Consider the following 25,612-nt stretch of genomic DNA (forward strand, 5'->3'; position numbering starts at 1 on the left):
ATCAACCCCCTCCCACTAGTATCTTCCGGTATCGGTGTGGGGGGCGGAGTCTTAATTCCAAAGTAAAACCGTCGCCTTGGCGGGGGAGCAATCGAATAACAGCCTCTAACTCCCCGTAATCACCACTGGCCAATAAGGCGGGCCGACTCTAGTCATGTGACCCACACCGGAGTCGCGCTTTTGTACTTATAATTCCTTCGCGCGAGACGCGGCCTCTTCTCTATGGTTTCTCCTGGTCGTAGGAGGGTGGATGGGCCTCTGGAGGACTCCGTACATTCTTCCTCCATTACCTCACTGTCTCCGGAAGGCTGCCGGGATATCGGAGGACCCAGTTCCTACCTCGTTTCAGTCCTCCAGCCACCCGGGGAATCCCTCCAGCAGCTCCTCCTTGCCGCCGCCGCCGCCGTCGCCGCCTCCGCCTCCTCCTCCTCCTCCTCCTTTTCCTCCCCCCTTCCTCCTCCTCTTTCTCCGGCCTGGCCCGGCCCGACACTCTTCACTCCGACTGGAGGGCCCGCTTCTCTCAGGAGCCCCCACCCAGGCGCATGGCTCCATGAAGCGGGAGGAGGAGGAGGCACAGCGCGAGAAGTCCCGGCTGCTTCAGGGACGGGAAAAAAGGTGGGAAACTCGGGGCCGCCGCCCTCCGCGCCCGGCCCGCGGGGGGGACGTGGGAAGGGGAGTGGACCGGAACTTGGGTCCAGACGGGGGAAACGGGGCACCCAGGGCTGGGGGACCCTGGGCCCCGAGGCCGGGCTTGGGGGGGGGCAGTAGGCCGGAGCACTTGAGGCAGGCATGTGGCCAGGGGAAGGACCCCTAAGGCCCGAGCCGGGCCCGCCGCCCCCGGCCCCCTGTGGCGGGGCTCGGCTGCCTTTCTTTTAAAGCCCTTTTCGAAACAGTCTCGGGTTTGTGGAAAGTTTGGCGGTGTCGGGCGCCCCCTGGCGGCCACCGTGGGGCCGGGACCCGCCGCCCCTTCCCCCCCCCCCAGGCCTCCCTCCCCTCCCCCGCCGCGGGATTCCGCCCGTCAGCCTGGCTCTACCCGCCGCGCCCCCCCCCCTCCCCACACACACACACATGCCTTATATTACAAGCCCTGCACTGGGGCCGGCTCTGCTCCCTTCTCTCCCTCGGGATCCCACCTTCGATATCCCTTCTTCATCTTCCACCTTTCCTCACTTTGCACCTCACTTTGCACTCCCTCCATTTTCCTACCTTCCTCTACCATCCTCTTTCCTTTTTCCCACCTTGCCCCACTTCTTTCCTCACATCCCTACTTTTCTTATCCTGCCCTTCCTTTCTCCCCACTCCTCTCCCTCTTTTCTCATTTTCACCTAGTATTAGTTCCCATGATGTTCCATTATTTTAGGTGACATATCTAGTCCTTCCCACTATCTTCAAATTTCCTAACCCAAAGGATATCTTTTACTTCCCTGGCTGTAGACTCTCATCTCATCTCCCCAGCATTTCCCTTATCTCTCAGCCTTTCCTAACCCAGAAACTTCCTTTCTAGCTTCTCTATTCCTTTCCATCCTTGTCCTGGTTTGACCTTCTCTTGTCCTAGTCTACCCTTCTATTTCTCTTACCACACTTCCTCTTGGCCTAACCAACCTCCTCCCCTTCCTGATTTGTTTTCTTCACCTCCTGTCCAAGTTGAGCCAAACCTAACTCTTAACCTCCCCAGAGATCCCTTACCTTCTTCACCTTTCGCTGCCCTTAAGAATATGGGGCCTGGAGTTTCTTGCTTAGCACCCTCTCTTTTCCTTGGGATTATTCCTGTCTCCTGGTCCTTAGGAGTCAGAACAGGACTGGAGAGTAGATAAAAAAATTCAGAAGTAGTAGTATGGAGTTCTTAGAGCTTTTAATCACCCTTGCTACAGAAGAAATGAAATATGTTGTCCTTACCACCCTGGCAGGGAGTCTTGGTATGGAACTCTCCATCACTTCTTTGCTAGTGGCTTTTTTGAGGAAGTAGAAAATTGTTTGTACTCTGAAGTCAGGAATAAGCAAGTTTTAACCTAAAGTTGGAGAAATGTTTAATGCACCTTGTATCCCACAGTATTTTATAAACAATTTCATCAATACATCAATACCCTTCCCTTTGATAATAACAACAAAGATAGGATAATTTAGGGAATGTGACTATTGCTACTGCTGTTAGCTAGTTTCCCACCCTTATCTAGGTTTCTAAATGTTTTGGGGTGAGGAAAGCCTATTCTGAAGCTGTAGTTTTTAGAAATTGTTCTCATGTCTTACCCACTTCTGAGAAATAGGCCTCATTTCTTCTTTCTGAGATTTTGTTAATTCACTGCCTTTACATTTTAGGTACAGAAAGCAGGAATGGAACTGGAAAAAGGAAAATTCTTTGCAGATACAAAATAGGTCCCCCCCTCTGCTGTAGCTGCCCCTCTGGCCATATACATTTTCTGATTTCAGTGAGTATGACCTTGTACTTACTCAAAATAAAATGTGTTAGCTGTCTTAGAACTAAAGGAAACTTCACAGCTTAGGTGTTCATGTTCATTTCCAGTATGAGGTACTGCATACCTTGAAAGCTCCTGATTTTGATTTTTGTAGTTCCCAAGCAGTCCTGATGGTGATGGGATCCCCTGTTCTATCTCTGACTTAAATTGAAGTCATTTTATTGTACATAATGTTCAAAATAAAATTGTAAGATGACATAGCTTCAACTTCTTTTTTTATCCTAGTTAGGTTATAATTTTCAGAGTCTGAGTGAAAATAAATTCACCTGGTCTTCTACTACTAAACCCTGTACTTCCAGTGATTTTGACAAGAAATAACCTCTGAAGTTGCTATAGATAAGTACCAAAGGGAATTTATAGAACATGTGCAGAAAATTTAGACTGTACGCTGCTTTCTGGATTATTTGTTGGTCTTTGGTTTTGCTGTTGATATTTTAATAAAAACTAGTTAATACATACAATTCATACATGGTGTGAAAAATAATTGGTGTACTAAATATAAACCCAAAGTTCCACGTGAAGATTTATAGCAGTTAATTCTTTAGGATCTTGAAAATCTTCTATGCGTTTTTGAGATTTTTCCATATACATTTGTCAGCTTCGTAGATATACACAGAATTTAGCTCCTTGTTACAAATTACTAAGCCAAGTCTCTGTGAAGTTGGGATAGGTTCAGTCACAGAGTATCATTTTAAGTACCCAAACCTAGACATCTTGACTTTCAGGATTGAAAGACCTTTCAAACATCTATCCAAATAAGTTATGAAAAGAAATACTAAATAATGCATATGTATTATCTATATGTATTTTCTGGGATGACAAGTTTGATGACAGAGCAATTAGAATAGAGCCCCTGAATCTGCAGGGGACACCATCTAAGGCTTATTACTGCAGGAGGTGAAACCATGGATATAAGCAAACACCTGCTGGCTCCATGTATACGTTCCCTTATTCTCTCCCTGCCCTTGGCTTGGCTCTCTGCATCCTCTCCCCACTCAAAAAAAAACAAAACAGGAAAGATTAAGAAAGCCAGAGAGATTTCTGCCAGGGCTGACCTCTAGCTCTTTGTGGTTGACCCCTGAGATAACTGAAACCGGGGTGGATAAGGGGGCTCTGCTGTGTTGTTTCTGAAGTTTATCAAGCAAAAATATGGAAGCAACTCTTAAAGCGGCTGTTTGAGACAAGTATCAGGGTGATTTTTTTTTATCTTTTGCTGATTTCTTTAGATAGAACAAAATTATAGCTGCTCAGGTGCGGTTTCTCTACCCGTAAAAGTAGTTAATAAATTTGTGTTTTATTTTCTTTCCTTATAACAAAGATTGCTGTGCCCTACTCTACTTTGTGTGAAAATAACTCCCCATTATTATATTGGTATAGTAGTTTCTTTAACTTCTTCCATCAAGCTTCTTACTTTCTCTAACACTGGCATGCTTATCAAATGAGCCCCCCCCCCCCTTTTTTTTGGCTGTTCCTTTGTAATACCAACTTTTATTTAAGATATGGATAAATAGGGGGCAGCTGGGTAGCTCAGTGGATTGAGAGCCAGGCCTAGAGACGGGAGGTCCTAGGTTCAAATCTGGCCTCAGACACTTCCTAGCTGTGTGACCCTGAGCAAGTCACTTGACCCCCATTGCCTAGCCCTTACCACTCTTCTGCCTTGGAGCCAATACACAGTATTGACTCCAAGCGGAAGGTTAGGGTTAAAAAAAAAAAAGATATGGATAAATAAAGCTCTTTCCAACTGTGATATATAGCCTATGAGCTATTCATTTTCTTAACATCTCTTGCTGAAAGGTCAGCAAGTGATTTTTATTAATGAGTGGGGCAGGGGGTTACTGGTGCCAAAGAATCAGGTTCATCAGAAAAGTAGTGCCATGTTAGTAATGTAATTTATCATCCTATAAGGTGATTATTTGTAGAATTTCTGAATATTAATGTTTTTCCTCCAGAATTTCTATGAATCAATAGCCACAATGTCGTATTAAAGATCTTATTTTTTCATTCTAATGCTACCTATAACCTGAGAATGTTCTTACCAGAGATGAGGATATTTTTCGGTTAATAAAGAAGCTTTAAAGGGAACAGGCATAGTGTAATAGAATGTCAGGGTAATAAATACGGAACCATGAGGGAATGAGCAGAGGATATCTGCTTCTGACAAGGAAGATGAGCCAATTAAACCCTGTCAGTAAGTGGGACAGCATGTCAATTCTAGGTCATTTTAATAACCTATTAATAGGGCAGGTTAGCCTACTTATTTGTAAACAAAAAATTGAGAGTGGAATAAATAGGATTCACCATAGAATCTTTAAGTTGGAAGGGATATTAAGAATTCATTCTAGTTTAACCCCTTCCTGATGCCCAAGTCTCCTCTGCAACTTTAAAAATTGCCAATAAAGGCTAATTTAGCTGCCTAAATGAATAAGTCTTAAGTCTTACCCTTCCAGCAAACAAATGTAAACTTTTTTAGTCAGCAAAGGAAGAATTTTTTGGATGAAGTAGCAGCTTGAGGTCATTGTCCCTTTTTCAATCTAGAGCCACCGAACTTGAGTATATGCAAAAAAAAAAAAAAATCCTTTTCGAAAGACCTAGCTCAAAGCTTGAGCAGTGGATTTTAGCAAAAAAGATAACTAAATTACATCATTTAAGTAGAGCAGATTTAACTAGTACTGCAAAGCTGAGAACTTTGTAGCTTGAGTTATCTAAGTTGACTGTTTTGCCATAATAAATTGTTCAGTGATATGCTCTGCTTTGTCAGAGTACAGTTTATACTGGCATTTTCTGATAAGGATGGATAACCACAATCCCAAGTTTCCTCAGTGCTTCAGTGGTGGACTAAGTCAGCACCACAAATGAACAGAGTGATCAAGTTGTAGATTATGTTCCTAAGGAAAATGTGTCATTTTCTTATGAAGACTTAGAAACACATTTTCCAATTCAACAGATATTTATAACATGTTTAGAGGAAAGAGAAAACAAATGTATTCATGGTTTTGGAAGAAAAGGATTGTGCAAAGCAGTCTTCCAGAGGAATGGATTAGAGAGATACAAAACTGGCCCAAATCTCCAGGAATGTAGAGTGAATGCTATCCAATTCTGGGGTCTTTAGATAAATTATAACCTTGAAGTTAACCTGTATTGCCTGTTCTAGATGGTTAATTATGTTTTAGTATTCATAGTCATTAAGCAGATGTTTATAGAGAGCCTATTATAAGAAAGACATTAGGCACTGTGAAAGATTAAAACACGTGAATCTCTACCCTCCAACTTATAAACAACTGATAGTGAGCTGTTCCATATAATAGCTAGCTGTTTCCAAGTAGCATTAGAATCTCCTAAATCTGTTAGTCACAAATATGAATTCTTCTAAAGAAAGGAATAACCAAGTCACTTTCTTTAGCATGCATATATGCATAATTGAGAAATCAGAATCTTCTATATTTGTTGTTTTTAAATTTGAGAACCCTGCAAACTACTTAGTACTTTGGGAAGGTAGTAGCAAACAACAGGTAACAGGATTCATAATTGTAATAGAAATAATACCACAGTTAATGGGGAAATATGGAGATAGTTTAATAGTTCAATCCTGAGGGAATTTTGATCTAACCTAGGATTGAAATTTGATGTTTATTAGATCAATAGGAAGACTAAAACTAATCTTACACATGAGGCAGTGACATCTGTTATTTCCTCCTTCAAACTGGATGTCATTTCTATCCCCTCGGAATAAAATTTCAACCAGTTCATCTTCATTGGCAAACAGGCATCATTTTTGATTTGGACAAATCATCGGAAAATGGTCTGCTTCCTACTCATAATGTATGGTGCTGGTGGTGGTAGGTTAGTTCACATTTTCCCTCTCATTGTCATCAAACAGCATATGGTGGTGGTAGGTAGGTGGTAGTGGTGGTGGTTTTTAAACAGAACTCTAAGGCTTTATAAAAGTTACTATGTAGTTGAATGTTTGCTTTTGTTGGTGGTTACTAAGTTTAGATTTGAAATCATTAAGTATCAACCTGGAAGAGTTGATCTCACTGATACAGTATAATTTTTTTTTTTTCAATGAAATGGCATCTAATTTCCATTTCTCATAATGGAACAGTGACTTTAAATCACTCAGCCTAGGGAGAGAATTGGTAACTCACTGGTAATTTTCCCCCCCAGGGTGTTAGAGAAGAGGGAGATTGTGCCATTGGATAGTATGTCTATTTTTATCTAGTCAGACAGATGGGCAATCTGTCATGGTAGTATGTTGTTACTCAGATTTAGGTCCTACTATCAAATACCTAGTATTTACTTGGTCAATGTGTGACAGTCCTGAGAGTTAGCTAGTTTTGCCTGTCTGTATAGTTCTGTATAGATGACTCTTTGGAAGCAGAGTTGCAGTAATTATTCACCTTCAAAAGTTTAGGGGTTTTTTTTGGCATATGCAGAAATAAGCCGAATACCATGACCTTTGGGGAAAGTTTTTTTAACTATCAGATAAATGTAAAATTATTTCAAATATGTTTTCATGCAGTTAAATTTTCATCTTTGCTTTAGTTAACTAGTACAATTATTGAGCTATTTAGTGATCCTTAGAGAAATAAATGCTCAGGATTAACAAAATGAGAAGATCTTTTTGTCTGTGGTTGAACATAATAATGGCTTCAATAAGAGAGAGCCATCACCAAACTGAAATTGTTAAAATGTTGTTTTTGTGTGAGTTTTCTGAAAATAAGCACATTTGAGATACCTAATTGCATGCTAGTTGCAGGTTGATCCTTCTTCCAATCTCATATAATTCCAGACCTGATTTAGATTTGGAATTCTTCTCTTACTTGGTTCTGAAGAATTTCAGTAAAGTTACAGGTCCTCTCTTAGCTGGGTTTTTAGCCTAATATTAACACCATGTACAAAATGAAATTATGTGAAAGAGGAAAAAACTTTTTTTTTCTCAAATTTGTGTGGTTCTCCTTTGTCTCCTCTAAGCTAAAAAAACCCTCTAAGGGGCTTTTTTTTGCTTCTCTCAAGGCAGGGGACCTAAATGCAGGGCCACCTAAGGACACTGATGGCTCCACTCAGATTCCAGCCCTCTACAGATAATACTGCTTCATCACTCTACGGTTTGTAGTTAATACATTTCCCCATAAGCATTAACTAATTATTCCCTACCCTTACATGTCCGGATTAAATAACTTCGAAAATAATGTATAGTCACGGGTGCCAATAGTTTTCATCTTTTACCAATATGACAGTGACAGAATGAACCTCTAACTATATTGTCTTGTAATTAAGATAATGGCTGCAAGTTTTGTTTGTCTCTTTTTTTTTTCTCGTAAAGCCTTCACCTAACATGGCAATTCTGCCACTAAAATTGTTCTTTCTTGAAGTCTGCACTGTGAACACTATGGTTAGGATTTAGCTATTAAGGAGTTTAGAATTATTTAACTTTTGAAATCTCTTATCAAATATTATCTTAAGTAATCACATCCTAAGAAATGTCTAACTTTCACTAATATTTAGCTTAGCCCTGAGTATCTTGAAGACAGTGAAAGCTGAAATGGGTATTTCCCTCCTGACTGGTCAGAGCCCCTGGAGAGCTATTAAATGTTCATAGAGAGCCTCAGTATCTCCCTTAGAGAGTGTCAGTTCAGATTTGACTTGGAACTTAATAATATAAGTAACTCGGAAATTAGGAGAATGAAATGGAGAGTTTGGGGATGTTTACTAAGACAACTTTTGCTACTAACCTAGTTTTTATGGCTTTGACCAAGTCATCATCCCACTGGACCTCCATTTCTTTATAAAATGAAGGAATCAGACTAGCTATCTCTTTCCTTCTAATTCTATAATTCTTGTGTCAAGACTATTCTGTTTTAAATTGTCCCAGAATTTTCTATTACCCTTAAGACAAGAATCCAATAGATTTTGCTCCCAGGCTATTAGTTCACATTTTCCCTCTCATTGTCATCAAACAGCATTTAAGTGCCCCCTTGCAGTTCCCTCTAATTTGTTTTGTGTTTGTCTAAGTGGACTTCATACTCTTCGACTCATTTTCCTTTCTGTGAAATGAATAAAGTGTGAGCTGTATCCTGGTAGTCTAGTCATAATGATCACTTGTTCATATTGTTCTCTTACTCTGTCCTGGTTTGTCAGATTGTAATTTTTTTTTAATTTTTATTTATTTTGCAGCTACAGTAAGGAATGTGTAGAGCTTAAAGAGGGTTCAAAAGAAAACTTAATACCATTTAAAAGTTGGAAAATAAGGCCTATAAGGGAGGAAAGGTGAAAGTAACTAGAATTATTTAACTTGAGATTATTGAGTGTTGATTAATGATGGTCTTTTGGTTTATGTTGAATTGTTACAAAAGATGGTGGTATTTGAGGCAACTATATGTAGATACAATGATTGGGTGGAAAGAGTGCTGGATTAACACTCAAAAGGAAGACTGAGTTTAGATTCTGAATCTGCTACTTAAAACCCAGGTAATCTTGGACAAGTCACCTCCCCTTTCTCTCTTTAAATTAGTAGATTGGACTAAAAGGCCCGATATGGTCCCTAAATTTATAATCTTATATTTTCTTTAGTCCTGTGTTATCTTTACTGAGAACAGGAACCAAACTTTTATTAAGGAGATTAGAGTTAATGAGGAAGAACTTCCTGAAAGTGTTGGTTATTAAATGTTGGACAGGAATGCCAAAGAATTTACCATATTTTTTTCTCTGCATTTCCTTAAAAACAGAACAGTCCGATTTTGATTGGGAAAATAAGAATTAAACTAGAAGGCTTATTGGTGGGCCAGTTGTAATATATAATTTAATCCTAAATTATTTTTTTTTCTTTTAACCTTTACCTTCCATCTTAGAATCAATACTGTGTATTGGTTCCAAGACAGAAGTCTAGTAAGGGCTTGACAATGGGAGTTAAATGACTTGCCCAGGGTCACACAGCTAGGAAATGTCTGCATCCAGGAACCCAGGATCTCCTATCTTTAGACCTTGCTCTCAGTTCACTAAGCCACCTCCAGCTGCCCCCTCATCTTGAAATTTTACTTAGTTTTCAACTCAGTTGCCAATGCTGTACCCCACTTTTGCTAATAGTTCAGGTCATAGGATTTCCCAACAGTGAGGAGAGAGCTAGGAACTCTAAGCAATTTAATTATTAGAATGCATATGTGTGTGTGTTTGCACACTCTGGGGATCATAAGACTTTGGAAAATTGAGAGTAATTTATTAGGGAAATGGCCAGCTGTCCTAACAAGTTAGATGATATCTCAAAATATTCTCTTGCCCTTTGGTTCTTTGATCTTATCTGTCTGTACAAGTTATAATGCTTGAATGGGAAAAAAGATTTCTAGCTTTCCACATATTTTTTCATTCAGCCTAATTCTTCACTTTTTCCCCCTTCTGATAGGGTTCTGCAGCATTCCAGACCTCAAGCACTGAATCAGGATGGGAAAAAGACGTTGTGTTCCTCCACTAGAGCCCAAGTTGGCAGCAGGCTGTTGTGGGGTAAAGAAGCCCAAATTATCAGGAAGTGGAACACACAGTCACGGGAACCAGTCAACAACTGTACCTGGCTCTAGTTCAGGTCCTCTTCAGAACCACCAGCATGTGGATGGGAGCAATGGAAGGGAGAATGTGTCTGACTTAACTCTGGGGCCTGGAAATTCCCCAATTACTCGAATGAATCCCACTTCGGGAGCTCTGAGCCCACTTTCCCGGCCCAATGGAACTGCCAATACCACCAAGAATCTGGTGGTGACAGCGGAAATGTGCTGCTACTGCTTCGATGTCCTCTATTGTCACCTCTATGGCTTCCCCCAGCCACGACTTCCTAGATTCACCAATGACCCCTAGTGAGTAAACTCGTGTGTGGGCAGTGAAGATGCAATTGCTCAGCAGGCTTCCTGGCACCTTTCTGGGTTACTCTGTGGGAGGGTGTGGTCTTTGTCATTAAACGCTTTAATAATCAGTCACTTGAGAGATAGGTAAGTGGGAATAAAACAATGAGACATAAAGTCAAAATGATACATTCGAACATCTACTGGATTCAGCAGTGGATGAGATGTTGGATTGCATTTGGAGGAAGTATAATCCTGGTTAAAAAAAAATAATGTCCTAGGAATCAGAAGGTTTTGTCTTGGCTCTGCTGCTAGTTTACATTGCCTTAGGTAAGTCTTTTAACCTCAGACAAGTTTATCCAACTGGAAGATGATGCTATCTAGGGTTTTACTCTGTATTACTTATAGATGGAGGGAATTCAAATGTAGGCAAAAGAAATGCTATTGTATATCTCTTCACTTCTTCAACAATCTTATGGTGTTTCTAATAGACATTCCTTCAGTGTCTACTGCATCTTACTATACCTCTTCCTTTTGTGCAGCATTAGCATTCTTAGAAGCCAAGGGTTGCCAACAGAAGAAAGAGTCATGCTTTAACTTTTTAAACTTTGACCCAAAGCTTATGATTTATACTTAACCACCTTAAGTTCAGAATTTGTATTAATGCCTGGACTGTGATAGTTCCTCAAGATTTTTGTCTCCTTTGGGATCAAAGGCTATTTTTAGGACACGTAGAAAGTGACTCTTAAAAATGCTAGCACTTTAATTTCTTTTCCTAGGGCTTAAATGAAACATTGGGGAGGGAGGGGTGCAGCTGGGTGACTCAGTAGATTAAGAGCCAGACCTAGAGATGGGAAGTCCTAGGTTCAGATTTGGCCTTGGACACTTCCTAGCTATGTGACCCTAAGCAAGTCTCTTAACCTCCATTGCCTGGCCCTTACTGTTCTTCTGCCTTGGAACAAATACACTGTATTGATTCTAAGACAGAAAGTAAGGGTTTTAAAAAATTAAAAGTAAAAAAATATGGGTGTGTTTATACATTACCTACAATATTCATAGGATTGAGCTAAAGATTACGGGTAATACAGAGCAGCAAGGTATACGGACAGTCCTTACTTGAGAACCCCTGTAATCTTAAATTGGGAAAATAATTAGGAGCACATCTGAATTAAACACAATAGTATAATTAAGTTCAAATGGAAGTTACAGATAAATTCCAAAAGTTTGTAGTTGGGATGTTTGTCTGGATTGGACTATTCAGAAAAGTTTTCAGAGAGGAAGTGTAGCACTTGTAGGACGAATTGGAGTTAGAATCATATCTCAATTGGAAAAGATCTTAAAGTTTCTCTAAAGCTAATTTCACATCTATTACAGAAGATTTCTTTACACTATCCAGTGGGTAAAACACTTTACCTTTACTGGGAATTCATTGCTCTCTGGGGCAGCCTTTTTATCATTGGACAGCTCTGAAATGGATAAATGGAGAAAGAGAAGGAAGATATAGGCAAAACAAAATGAAAATTAACATGATGAAACTTTATCTCAGGGGAAATACCAGTCAGGCTGGTGTGATAGGATTCACCACAAAGAATAAATGGCACTTGAGCTAGAAAGTTAGGTTAAGGCAAGATTAGGAAAGGTCTTAGATGGTAAACTAAGAAGTATAGATTTTATTGTGAAAGCACCAAATAACCATTAGAGATTTTTGAATGGGGAAAAGACAGGAATGTATTGTTTTAAGATTAGCGACGCTGTATAGGATTTGTTTGAAGACAGACCAACCAAGGCACAATTATAGTGGTTATACAAAATAATACATGCTCAGGACTTTAAGAAAGTTAGATGAAATCTTTAAAATTATGAGTATGCCTTAACTTCTCATTCTTTGTTAGGTATATTTCCATAGGGTCTTATAGTTGTTGGTCATTTCTGGAGAATATTTAATCATATTTCCACCTTTTAATACTAGAAAGTAAATTACTCAGAGAAGACATGGAGAAAGGAATTGGTGATTTCAGTTGGTGAAATACAGGGGCTTTTTTCCCCCCCTTAAAATCAATAGGAAGCTTTTATATACCCAGAGAGACTGATAAATTGTAAAAAACAGTCACTATCCTGGAAAACTGATAATGAAACACCTTCCTCTCAGTAAAGAAGTGAGAATTATGATGTAGCCTGCAGCATTTACTAGTTGGTTTACCTTAAATGTTTTTAAGAGGGGGGGGGGGAAATTTAGGATAGGATGAGGGAATTTTAAGAGAAAATTTCAGACATTAAAAAAACAAAGGACAAGTAAAACTTTAAAATATCCAGGCAAGATTTTAAAATATCTTGTGAAAATAATCTCTTACTAATGTTCTTTGTGTTTGGGGGTTGGGTTTGTTTTGTTTGTTTTGTTTTGGTTTGTTTTTTTTTTTAAGCCCTATCTGTTCTAGGAGCAACTCTTAACACAAAAGGGCAAGGAGGCAGTTGATTTGCCCAGGGTAACTCAACTAGTAAATGTCTGGTACTTTTTATCCACTGTGCCACCTAGCTGCTCCTAGATGTAGTCTTTATAAGAAGGCTATCCTCAGCTTTTCCATTTCATAGAATCAGAGCTAGAAGAGACCTTAAAGATCATCTAATTCAACTCTCAGGTTTTATAGATGAGTGAACTAAGTCCAGAGAGGTTAAGAATGTTGCTTGAGGTCACAGATGATACATAGCAGAACCTGACCTTGAACCCACAAATCTGGTGTATTTTTTTTTTATATTTATGACCTATATCCCTTAAAAAATTAAAAGGGTGGAGAAAATTAGAAGTAGGCAGAGGTTTAAGTAGGGTTAGGGATTTGATGTCAATTTTTGTTTATTCTTAAAGTAAAATGGTTTAGAGGTATCAAGGTAGCACAATGGATAGAATGCCAGGCCTGGATTCAAATGTGACTTCATGTACTTCTTAGCTGTTTGGCCCTGGGCAAGTCACTTAACCCCAGTTTTCTAGCCCTCGCATCTTACTTTTTTTTTTTTTAACCCTTACCTTCTGCCTTGGAGTCAATACTGTGTATTGGCTCCAAGGCAGAAGAGTGGTAAGGGCTAGGCAATGGGGGTCAAGGGCCTTGCCCAGGGTCACACAGCTGGGAAGTGTCTGAGACCACATTTGAACCAAGAACCAAGGACCGCCTATCTTTAGGCCTGGCTCTCAATCCACTGAACTACCCAGCTGACCCCATTGTTGTTACTAAGACAATGTAAGGTTGCAGAGGTTTTTTGGTTTTTGGTGTTTTTTTTTTTCTTGGTGAGTTAAATTGGATAGATTCATTATAATATTGCACTTGATATGGGTTATACATTGAAGAGATTATTATCATATATGGAGAAAGAATAAAAGCTGGCCTAGCTGTTACTAGGAAACTTGTGTTAGTTGCTAAGTCCCATCTAAATAAAAGACAATTTATAAAGAAAGCAAAGAAAGGTCATAAATGTGCTGCATGATAGTAGAGATTTGAGGAAAATAAGTAGCTCCTCAACAATGGCATGAGAATTAGTGGAAATAGTGACTCCTCATGTAAAAGGAAAGAATACATTTTATATTCTGAAGTTAGAAGAGCCAAAAACCAATCAAACATAAAACCTGTTGCTGTGGATGAGTTTAAAGAAGAAATTCTAAGGTGTAGCTGGGTGGCTCAGTGGATTGAGTCAGGCCTGGAGATGGGAAGTCCTGTGTTGGACTTCTGGCCTCAGATACTTCCTAGCTCTGTGACCCTGGGCAAGCCCTTGCTGCTCTTCCTTAGAACTAATACACAGTATTGATTCTAAGACGGAAGGTAAGGGTTTTGAGAGAGTGTGTATATGTTTTGGGTGAGAATGGAAGTGCAGATAGAGTATTGAGGATTTTAGTTCTTAGGGAGAGCTCCTCCTAAAGAAACAAATGAGAATACCTATTTCATCTAATAAAGAAAGAAACCCTTAGTTTTAGGTGGGGATGGGAACCCAACGTCCACTGGTAGCACTTTCATGAGAATGGGTTTTCTTCCCTTCAAAGCTTCGGTAGTGGGGGATGGGGGAGGATGTTATTAAAACAATTATAGTAAACATTTGTGGTCTGAGATGTTTGCCTTTGGAAAATTTTAGGTGATCTGTGGACAGTAAGTGAAATTTCTCTAGTTGATAAGAGATGAAGGAGATGAGTCATGTTAAAATAATTAAGGGGAAAGGGCAAAAATGGATATCTAGGATGAGATGAAAATTTTCATTTTAAAGGTAGGATAAGAAGTATATATAGCAGTGGTTCTCAACCTTTCTAATGCTGTGACCCCACAATACAGTTCCTCATGTTGCAGTGACCCCAAACCAAAAAATTATTTTGGTGGCTACTTCAAATTCATACTGTAATTTTGCTACAGTTATGATTCAGGATGCAAATACCTGACATGCATTATGTATTCTCATTGCTACAAATTGAGAGGTTGAGAACCACTGATATATAGGAATCTGGTACAAAAGAGGAACACAGCAGTGTAGAAATCTCCACAGATCTCTATACAACTGCATGGGATTCTTTATAATCAGGAAAATCTGAGACTTTGGGAAAATAGGAAAAGAATAACGAAGGATAATAAAAGGACTTCCCAAAAGAGTCATTTAAGTAGTTAGCAGTTTAGAAAATCATTTTGTTTGCAGTCATAGAAATTGAAAAGGACAATTCAGAAGGTTTTGTTGTTATATGTTACTAATTTGAGTCTGGAGAATGTTTTGTTTTGCTTTTTTAGCCCACTCTTTGTGACATGGAAGACGGGGAGAGACAAACGGCTTCGTGGCTGCATTGGAACCTTCTCAGCCATGAATCTTCATTCAGGACTCAGGGAATACACATTAACCAGGTAATGCAGAACTAGAGACCTGCATAATATCTCTATTGTCAGGGAAGTCCCTGAAATTTTGAACTGACAAAAGAACAAAGCAATCAATAATCAAAATATAAATAAGCAATAATGTTACCTTGGTATATTATTTCAGAAAAAATAAGTTTCTTCAAAATATTTGAAGATTCTTTGAAAATTCTTCAAGATGGTGGCTTTTGTGATCCTGGGATACTTAATCTAAAGTTACCTCATTTTAGTGGGAGGGGGGGGTGTTTTGTCATATGTGTATGTGTGTTTGCATGTGATTTAATGTCATTTTACAGTGCACTTAAGGACAGCCGATTTCCCCCCCTGACCCGCGAGGAGCTGCCTAAACTTTTCTGCTCTGTCTCCCTCCTTACTAACTTTGAAGATGCCAGTGATTACCTGGACTGGGAGGTGAGAACAGCTGCATTTGGAACTGCATCTCTCGTTACATGTGGGTTCGGGTTAGTACATGGTAATGTGTCTCCTTCGTTAAGAGAATATAAGATTGTTAACTGAGTTGGGTAGAATTTGTGTGGGAAATTTTATTGCAAAAATATTATGAAAGAAATATAATGACCAATTTTTCTTGCTCCTTTCCTATTCTATCTACCCTTTTCCCCATATCCTTATCCCTTTACCAAATCCAAAACATTTTGTTGTTCCCAGGTCAAAGATTCTCCTGAGTGAGCTTACAATAATCCTTTGTTACATGAATTTAATAGAAGAAATACTGGCATGATTAATAAATGTTAACAATGAGATATAATTGTCCAAAGTCAGGTTGGTTAATTAAGGAATTTATCTCTGTTTCTCTTACCCATAGACAAAAAACACATATAAAAGGGACAGGTGGCTTCTCTTAACTTCTTCCTTTCTTTTACCTTTAACCCAGAACCTAAATCTGGCACTTTTCCCCCCTTCTCAGCAACCAAGGAAGGATTAATTGTGTAGATATAAATGATTTCTCTTTTCCCAAATTTCAGTTCATGCTAATTTTAGAAGTCAGTGTCAGGTTTTATGTGGATTACGAATGAACTAACAATGCAGTCAGACCATGTAAATGTCATTCATTTGTCTTCTTTTTTTCCCATACAGGTAGGGGTACATGGGATTCGAATTGAGTTCATTAATGAAAAAGGTGTTAAAAGGACAGCCACATATTTACCTGAGGTCGCTAAGGAACAAGGTGAGCTGAGAAAAACTTCCATTTTTTAATGGTGCAGTTATATAGCCATGGGAGACTAATCTCTTAGATAATGAATTCTTACAGAATCTGAATAAGAATCTTGTTAAAACTTAAAATGGTGTGATTGGATGTGGCTCTTTGCAGAAAGTACTCTGGGTACAGAGTGGTGGTGTGTATACATTCAACTTTTTACACTGCAGGTTTCATTTATTTCCTGCTTTGTAGAAGCGTGCTGTAAGCATCCTTAGTCATTCTTAGTTTTTGTTTGATTTCTATCTTTGAAGAAAAATTAAACTTTGCTTCATTTCATACTTTAAATTTGAGATACCATAAAGAATGGGAAATGGAGGGAAAGCTCTGCAGCCTTCTGACCTACTGTACCTGGCCTTATCACACCATGATTTGGGAATAGATACACAAGTAGAAGAATGAAGACAACTATTCCAGCCTCACAGAATATTTTTTCTAGGCATTGTTGGTATAGGATTAATCATTCCACAGATGTTTGTTCTCTTACTGATAGGAACCAGTTCAATGTTGTCATTCTCTGTGTGAGATATGCCTGTGAATTTTCTAGCATACTTTTAGGAATAAGGAGGATTTTTCCTTTCCCCATCTAACCCTACATAACACTTTCAGAACCAAAGTCATTTTACAACACCATTAATAAAAGCATTATGTATTAAAACAAAGCAATTTGTATTAGATTGGTAATCTGTGCATTTGTACTGCGTGCTCCCATTATGTTATTTGGATATACAACGTGTGGACATACTCTTAAGCATCTTTTGTCCTTTTTACCATAAGTATTACCATTTCAACTTTACTATTGGCCAAAATTGGCAAAATAGTTAGGAAGCCTGTTAAGTGTAGAAAATGCCAATGTCCACCAACAGGCATTTATTTATTAATGTGCTTTTTTGGGCATTGGGGAAACAAAAGCAAACTAAAATAGTCCCTTCTGTCATGGTGACTACAGCCCATCAAAGGGGATGATGTTCAGATCTATAAATATATACAGACTAAATATAAGGGAGAGCAAGGCACTATCAGTTGGCAGGATCAAGGAAGGGTGTCATGTAGAGATGGATGGTTCTTGATTTGTGTGTTGAAGGAAGAAGGAAATGAAATGAGGGATTCTCTGAGGTAGAGATGAAGGAGCAGAAGGTGTAAAGGCATAGAAGTGGGATTTGGCTGGACTATTAAATTCAGTAAGGAGAATAATGTATAATACTAGAAATAGACATTAAATTCAAGTTGCTACAGAGGGTTCAAAATGCCAAACAGAAGAGTTTGTTTTTTTCTTGGAGTCAATAGGGAGTCGATAGAATTTGGGGAGAGGAGTGCCATGGTTAGTGTTGTACTTAAGACAATCCCTGACAACTGTGTGAAGGATAGATTGGATTAGAGGGGCTTGAGATAGAGAAACCAAGTGAGAGGTGACAACCATATGTGAATGGAGAAAAGGTACTGATATAAGGGATGTCAGAGTAGGAAATAGTAATATTTAGCAACTGATAACATGTGGAGTGAGATTCAGGGATGATGCCCACAGCTAGGATCAACTTGTGAGATTGGAAGAAAGGTGTTGGCCTCTGCAGAAATAAGGAAGTATAATAGAGAAGAGGCTTTGTGAATGAAGGTAATGAGTTCTAAGGAGCTAATGTGGTCACCGAGAGTGGAGAGAGAGACACAAACCCAACATATAACCTTGCCTCAAGATAGCTATGTAACCAAGGAGCAGCTATTTCAAAGTCATTGTTGAGAAATACTCCATTCAATATATGCTAGCTTTAGTTTACTATTTGAGAACTCATTACAAGAAACTATTTCCATTTTCCAGTAAACATGGGATAAATAATCCCTTTGAGCAAGCACTTGCTCAAAGTTCAGTAATGGCTGCAGTTTTTAATGAAAGAACTTGATTGTTCTTATTCTTGATGGAGATTGGGGTGAGAAGTGAAAACTTTTGCTACCTTTGACCTGCTATCAAGTAGCAATTACCCTTCAGCTTTCCTTCCTCTCAATACGTCCTAGCCACATTAAAACAAAACAGCATTCACTTAAATTCTCAAACTATTCACGAGACATAAACCATGTAGGAACTAAAGGGATCAATGAATGACTGGTGTTTTGTTTGTTTGTTTTTTAATTTTATTTAATTAATTTAGAACATTTTCCCATGGTTATATGATTCATGTTCTTTCCCTCCCCTCATCCCACTTCCATAGCCAACATGCAATTCCACTGGGTCTTTATGTGTGTCATTGATCAAGACCTATTTCCTTTTTACTGACATATGCACTAGGGTGATCATTTAGAGTCTTATCTCCAATCATTAATGAATGATTGCTGATGGTGTGTCAATAAACCTTCCTTTCTTCTACTAAATTCAAAACATTTTCACTTGCCACTTCTTCAGAAAAAGATGTCTAGGAATAGGTTCATCTTTAACAAATTTGTATTATAACAACAAAAATTTGGTTGACTTACTTATGTGTTCTAAACCTTTGATCATGTTTGGTGAAAATTTTGCCATACCAGCTTCTATACTTAACAGGAACAAAAAAACTACTGTCTTTTTGAAGAACCAGATAGTTCAAGTTTTTAGCATGTGTGAAACCTAGTTTATTTAAATATTCTTTTAAAAAGAATTCTTTGAAGATTGCATGTTCATTTTGTGATATGCAACATTTTTCTTTATTTCAGAGGATTAACCTTTGGGGTTTAAGCCTAGAAAAGAAAAATGTTCACTATATCCTCAATGAAGTAAATGGGGGGGTCTTGTCAGTTTGTATTTCAGGTTATGCCTACATTTACTTTACAAATCAGAATATGGATTTGGCACAAAAGAAAGCATTTCATTTCAGTGAGTTCCTTGAGGTCCAAGTGTAGTCCAGTGCCATTCAGCAAATTTTTTTAATGATGAGGATGGGAGAAGTACTTGAGATACATTTATTGAAGTACTACAGCTATTTCTGAAAGGCTGTTGGGGAAATTAAATACACTTTTGGCATAGTAACTTGTGGGGGAGTTTACTATATTCTTTTTATTTGATTGTTGTTTTTTTCCATTATGACAAAAAAACTTGCTTTCCTAAATTGTTACCAAAACACAATTTCTTCATCTTCATTAAGTAAACTTTGAACAGCAATACTCTAGCAAAAATTAGGAACCACTGTGGCTGCCATAATAGTTTAACTTTGTACTTTTAAGTTGAAAGAGGATACTGCATGTAGGTAAAAATGAATGCAGAAATTTGAGCTCATCTTCCCACATTACAGTGTGATACCACTACTACTAGTCCATCAGGCCAGCCTAAGTTGGGACATTTTTAATACACTGTAGGTGACTGAACCCGGGTGTCATCTGGCAGAAATGGGTTATGAGTCAATGCAGCAGGAACAGGGAGCCTGGGGAAACGCATTATGGAACACATGGGGTTACTATTTCACAGAAGCTGCGATTTCATCATGGATTCTAGGAGAGTCAGACACATACACAGGGTATGTGCAGGCAAGTGCATAGGTGTGTGACCATGCATGTCATATGTATTTCCCTTAATTCTGATTGTATATATATTGTTCAGCCTGATGTTAGATTTTTTACTTCCTCTAGAATCCCATTTTTCTTTTTGAACAGTTAACAGCATTTCATTTTGAAATGTTTATTACAATGCTAAAAATTTCTTGATTTCCCTTCCGCAGACTGGGATCAGATCCAGACGATAGACTCCTTGCTCAGGAAAGGCGGCTTTAAGGCTCCAATTACCAATGAATTTAGAAAAACAATTAAGCTCACCAGGTAAGCCACTGCCTCAATGTCTTTATCATTATAATTGAATTGGAAGTTAACTTTTGTTAGTAAAGGGAAAAATAATGCCTTCTCCAGTAATGGATCAGGGAAAAGGAGATCTGGGAGAGCACATGAAAAAGTGGCAATAAAGAATATACTTTTAATAGAGTTTTATGTGCATATCTACAGTTATGCTCACACAGGAATTGTAGTGATACATAGCTTTATGTGAGCATAATATTAGTGATCTTATCAAACAGATGAAGGGGAAAACAAAATTTAAAGAAAGATAACCCATTGATTAAAGTATTTTGACTCCATTTTCCCCATAGAAAATCCACTGAGATTATCCATGGACAGCCTGATGGCATTCCAATAGATTGGTCACATAGCTCTTTGAAAAGATCTAGCCCTAACTGGTTTGGATAGTTGCCAATTATGAGCCTCCAATCTATAAAATAATATTTCTAGTGGAATTGGAAGAGCTCAGAGTCTTAGCTTCTGGGGACCTTGGTTACCCCATCTGTAAAATTGTTGATAATCATATTTGCCACCTACTAACCTCACAGGTCCGATTGGAGGATAACCTAGTGTTTATGAAGTGCTTTTGGACTCCAAAGAAGGGCACTCTTCAAATACAAAGCATTATTATTATTATAATTTATTTGAACAGCCATATCCCTGTCAAAATTCAGGAATAATCACCTTGCAGTGGAGAAGTGATTACAGTGAGAAAGAGATGGCTATGGGTAAGGAATATCACACCTAGCTCCTGTGGTCTGTAGTAGGCTCCATAGGTTTGTAACACCCCATGCTTTACATCTTGATTCATGGCTCTTTTTAAGAGCAAACTTAAAATGCTCTAGATTCCAATGGCACTGTTACCGTATTCATCTAGAAAATGAGAACCTTCCTATACCCCAAAAATCTTTTTTGCCTGCTGCTTCATAATGTGGCCTGAAATTAGGTTCCTTTGCTACATTTCGTAGTAAATATCTTGATTATTGTCCTGAAAGTTTGAGGTATACATTGTTCTTGCATTTTTGTCAAAACTATCATACCTTCTTTGTAGAGAGAGAGAGAGAGAGAGTAGTGGTAGAGAGCCCAAACTGAGTGGTTGATGCAACGTATACCACACTTTATTTTGACACTGGAATTCTTCATCCAGATTGCATTAGCAGATTGCTGCAATGCATCCTGATGATAAATGTAGATAATGTTTAAAGGTGAGGTATTCATAAAAGACAGGCTCAGGTATGGATTGTGAGTGTGCTTTTTCATCCTGTTCATTTGTAATAATCAAACATTGTTTTTTTGTGCTGTCTTTCATCCTTTGTAAATGAGGTTGCTTTTGTTCTTTCATCTTATTCTTTCAATTAGAGCACATATTTTATTTTTTCCCTAACAAATAATGCTATAAAACTAATGGTTATATGTTTCTGATCCCCTTTCCTGTTTCCTCACAGGTACCGCAGCGAGAAAGTGACAATCAGTTATGCAGAGTATATTGCTTCTCGTCAACCTTGTTTCCAGAATGGCACTCTTCATGCCCCGCCCCTCTACAATCATTACTCCTGACACGCGGCTGCATGACCAGTCCCATCCCCCCGTGGCCTCCAGTGGCTACGACATCATTGGAGCAGACGCCTCCTCTTCCTGGTCCAGTTACTTCTATTACTGCACCATTTTATGATGCTAGCTTCCGTTGCCGAGTCTGCCTTCCAGCTGACGGGGGGGATTGCACTGAGCGAGACAGAACTTCAGGGGCCCAAGCCTTATCTCAGCCATTCCTCAAAATGGGGTTCAGTTGGATTGGGGCTCCTCCACGACTAGGAATTACTGTGTGAGGTGCAGAAGACCCTTAGGCATGCAAGCGCCACTTCAAATTGCTGTATTGTGTGTAAGCCACACACACTGGAAGCTGGAATTGTTGATTTATGAAAGCCCCCCCTCTCCCCTAACCTCCTTCCCTCTTCTCTCCTTCCCACTTCCTTTACCCACCCCAAATCAAGTAGGAGCGTTCCCCTGGCAGTCTGGGCAACGGAGTCCGACAAGAAACATTTTTAGGTTATTTTAAATTCCTTTTTTTAAACCTCTGGTTTGGTGTGTACCAAGAGTTGATTGCAGCTCCCAGGCACCACAGGTGGACATCATGTTAGGGTTAAATTGTTGGGCACCATGAGTCCTTTCAGGCTCCTGTACAGAGACCATTCAAACGTCCGAAAGCCCTTTGGATGGTACATTGCAGATCTCACCATTGCTAAATAAACCCTGAACGTTTTAACTCTCATCCCACTGTCAGCTGGATTTTCTGGCACTCTTCTTGCATTGAGTTTACTGGTATTAAAGAGTGCTTTATGGTATAGCCTGCTCCTGAATGGATTGGAGATGCCTGAAGAAGGGCAAAATGCCATTGCCAAGTGTGTATGTGAACATCATAGCGATGCTCATATCCTGTCAAGAAAGCTCTTCTTTTCCACTAGGCTACCTCACCCATACTTTGGTAGCAGTGCCGAGAGCTGGATCTAGGGTCTCAAAAGCTATGGTGATGTTTAAACACACAGCTGGGTTAGGGATTTTACAAGGACAGGGTAATCCAAATGAATCCAGTATCTCAAGACAGTTTTAATTTCAGGCAAGCTTCCTAGGGGACCTTTAAGCAGGGCAGTTCCGTGTATGGATCTTTTAGTGGGAAGACTCACTGTTTTAATCTAGGTCTTCAAAGCCAAGCGATGTAGTTTAATGGCAAGTAGCTGGTCTTGCCCAGGATCTTGGGAGTTGCCAAACCACCAGGGCAAATTGAAGAAGAGCTCATTTTATTCCAGACCATTCAGACTTTCATGTGCGCTCATACTTCCCTTTCCCATTTTTGCTAATTTCCAAATGTCTACTAGTAAGGTTCCTCCTTCCTTCTCCTTCCACCTGTTCTTCACTGGCTCATTCAGTGATGTCACTGCGCAGTGCTCATATACATGACTCGTGGACTTGGAAGAAACTTTGGAAACATTGGAATAAGGCATCGCATAATAACTTAAGGAAGAGGAGGCCAGTTGGATGAAAGGATTCTTCTTATGATTATACACTGATTACCAGCAACAGTGGTTAGAGGACTTTGAGATGAAGTGCATGACCGACCCAGTGGATACAGTATTTGGATATATTTTTTAAAAGTTTAAGTGTGATAATGGTGTGGCTTTTTGAAACTGGCTGACAGTCAAGTCAAAAGTTCCTATGAGTTTTCTAATACGTAAAGAGGGAAATCTAAGAAACCACATGCAAGCTGTTCTTGGCATTGCTGTCCTTCTAGGTTCTTGGAAATGTTTGCAGTCTTGTGTGTCAACATTATGCTCTGCTGTTCTTGAGGATACAACTTGTGCAAGGGAAAGGTGGGAGTTACATCAGGATTTCTGTGCAATATCACCCCAGACTGCATTTTGTACTGGGCATTTCTCATGTATCACCACTTTTCCCTTGCAATATGACTAAAAAGGTTTTGGAAGATGGATGGGGTTGTTTCATGATTTCCTGCTGCTGAGAATAAATCAGTCTCGTTACAAACTAGAGTGATAGTAGTTACTCTTAGGTGCCATGGACTGATGTAGAGGGGTGGTTCAGCTCTGGGCAAACTATCCACCTCTAAACTGTACAACAGTATTGATACATAGGGCTACACTCATTACTGTTCAAATGTTCTATGTTAGAATTTGTGTTTAATTTCTAAAGAGTTTAAAAAAGCAAAAAAATTGGTGCTAAACTTTCACCCCTGAGCACGCTCAGTGAGACTGGTCATGCAAGCATACAGTGCCATGCTATTCAAGCCTATTTTTCTTTTTTAAATGTTGCCCTGTTCTGTGTCTTTCTCCTGTGTATGATGTGTTTTGTTTGTTTTGTTTTGTTTTTTTAATTTTATTCAGGGGGAGGGTGGGGGGAGGGTAGCTACCATTTAAAAATAGCAAACTGAAAAAATAATAACTACAAAATATAAAATAAAAAATCCAGTACTGGGGGGACTGGCTCGTTTAAGTACAGCAAGCAAACTGAAGTGGGCTCCATGTCTTTGGAATGAAGAAGCCTTACTCCATTTACACCCCCTCTCACATTTACACCTAGTTTAGAAGTGAAAATACTGTTATAGGTGAGGGCAATAATGAGTGGACCAAGGAAAACTGATCTGCCCCCTAGGGAATGGGCATAGTATCAGTCCCAAATGTGGTCTAGTAAGAAAGTAATTTAGAAGTGTGCTGGTCAAGGTCACCTCATAAAAATGCACGGCAGGTGGTTCTCAGGAAATAATCCTATGTCTGGATCATTGTGTGGCAGCTTTGCATCGGGAGATGACAACTCCAAACTGAAATTTAACTGCCTTCCACTTGCCTGACAGCAGTGATAGGGATGGCCAAATATATGTGGTGATTGGTAGGATTAAAGAATATTCAATCTCCTGTTTCTGCATAGTGTCTCTTTTTGTCCCTGCACTGCCCTGCTGGACAAATAAATATTGTTTCTAAGGAACCAGCTTCAGAGTTTGCTGGTTTGGTTTGGAGTTTGTTTCATCCCTAGCTGTGAGTGCCTTTTGGTCTGGAAAGTTTTGATTGTCTCATGATAACCACAGCTAGGAAGTTATCTCTGTAATTATGACTTGTCCTTGTTTTACATTAACTAAAATAATGTCTTTGATCACTGGAGTTTGTCAGTGTTGGGATGTTTCCACTGTGAGGTTCTTTAAATTTATTCGCTTCATAATGTTAAAGCAGCCATTGTTAGTAGAGGCCCTTTCAATTTGAAAGGTGTATAGAAAAGACATTATGAATATTTTATTGTTTATAAGAAAAAAAAATGTCTGTAAAAAAATCCTGGATGTTCATTTAACTTTTGCACAGGATCAGTTATTTTTCATGACACCTTAACATCTACAACTTTCACTGACAGTTGACTTTTCTGTTGGTTTTCTAGAACTTTATTGTTCATTTTATTTGTTCATTTCATTTCCCTAAAGCAAGAGACCTCGTATGACCTTCAGTGCAGAGATGTCAGACCAATTCTTTGTATTACACTTGGTTGCCTCCTAGCTATATAACTTCTGAGTGTAAATCATTGAACTCTATCCTCTAATGAAGTATTGTAGAGAATAAATCATAATGGGTAAAGATTTTTCTTTGTACTGTCTCATCCTTATACCATGTGCCTTAAACTGTTTGGAGTAATAAAATTATTTCTTCTCACTAATAGCTAAGCAATATTTGCCTACATATTGGTCACACACCAGATCTTGTTAAGGAAAGCCCCCTCTACCCTTCTCCCTTTTCTCCCTTGTGTTCAGGTATCACCTCTCCATTCTGTCATTTTGCCAACTCATCATCCATAACCATCCTTTCAAAAGAAGCCAACCAACCCTTTATGAGCTACTCCACTTTCAATAGATAGAGGGGAAAAAATTCTTGGTTTAAAATTGGAGTGGGA

At 39.0% G+C, this 25,612-nt stretch overlaps 1 protein-coding gene across 4 annotated transcripts; it reads left to right on the top strand.

Annotated features, from left to right (window-relative positions):
• Window positions 1-477: 477 nt before the first annotated feature.
• AMMECR1L (AMMECR1 like) lies at window positions 478-25,301 on the top strand. 4 transcript variants are annotated; one of them, XM_016433565.2, is made up of 9 exons: window positions 479-615; window positions 2,317-2,426; window positions 7,488-7,579; window positions 9,871-10,315; window positions 15,052-15,162; window positions 15,468-15,582; window positions 16,267-16,357; window positions 20,065-20,161; window positions 21,619-25,301. In XM_016433565.2, the coding sequence occupies exons 4-9, from the start codon at window positions 9,909-9,911 to the stop codon at window positions 21,728-21,730; spliced, it is 933 nt and encodes a 310-aa protein (XP_016289051.1). In that variant the 5' UTR covers window positions 479-615; window positions 2,317-2,426; window positions 7,488-7,579; window positions 9,871-9,908; the 3' UTR covers window positions 21,731-25,301. The 4 variants fall into 4 exon arrangements, with proteins under 4 accessions (XP_007494041.1, XP_016289051.1, XP_016289053.1 ...); XM_016433567.2 differs by lacking the exon at window positions 7,488-7,579; XM_016433566.2 differs by lacking the exon at window positions 2,317-2,426 and having other exon boundaries at window positions 480-615.
• Window positions 25,302-25,612: the final 311 nt, after the last annotated feature.

This window comes from Monodelphis domestica, chromosome 4 (assembly GCF_027887165.1).
Source record: "Monodelphis domestica isolate mMonDom1 chromosome 4, mMonDom1.pri, whole genome shotgun sequence".
Taxonomy (NCBI): Eukaryota; Metazoa; Chordata; class Mammalia; order Didelphimorphia; family Didelphidae; genus Monodelphis; species Monodelphis domestica.

What these genes read in the sequence shown, in the direction of transcription:
- AMMECR1L (XM_007493979.3), top strand. Translation starts at nt 9,909, where the DNA reads ATGGGAAAAAGACGTTGTGTTCCTCCACTAGAGCCCAAGTTGGCAGCA. An exon ending in AGATTCACCAATGACCCCTA is followed by an intron (nt 10,316 to 15,051) that starts GTGAGTAAACTC and finishes TTGCTTTTTTAG; the next exon opens with CCCACTCTTTGTGACATGGA. An exon ending in AGGGAATACACATTAACCAG is followed by an intron (nt 15,163 to 15,467) that starts GTAATGCAGAAC and finishes GTCATTTTACAG; the next exon opens with TGCACTTAAGGACAGCCGAT.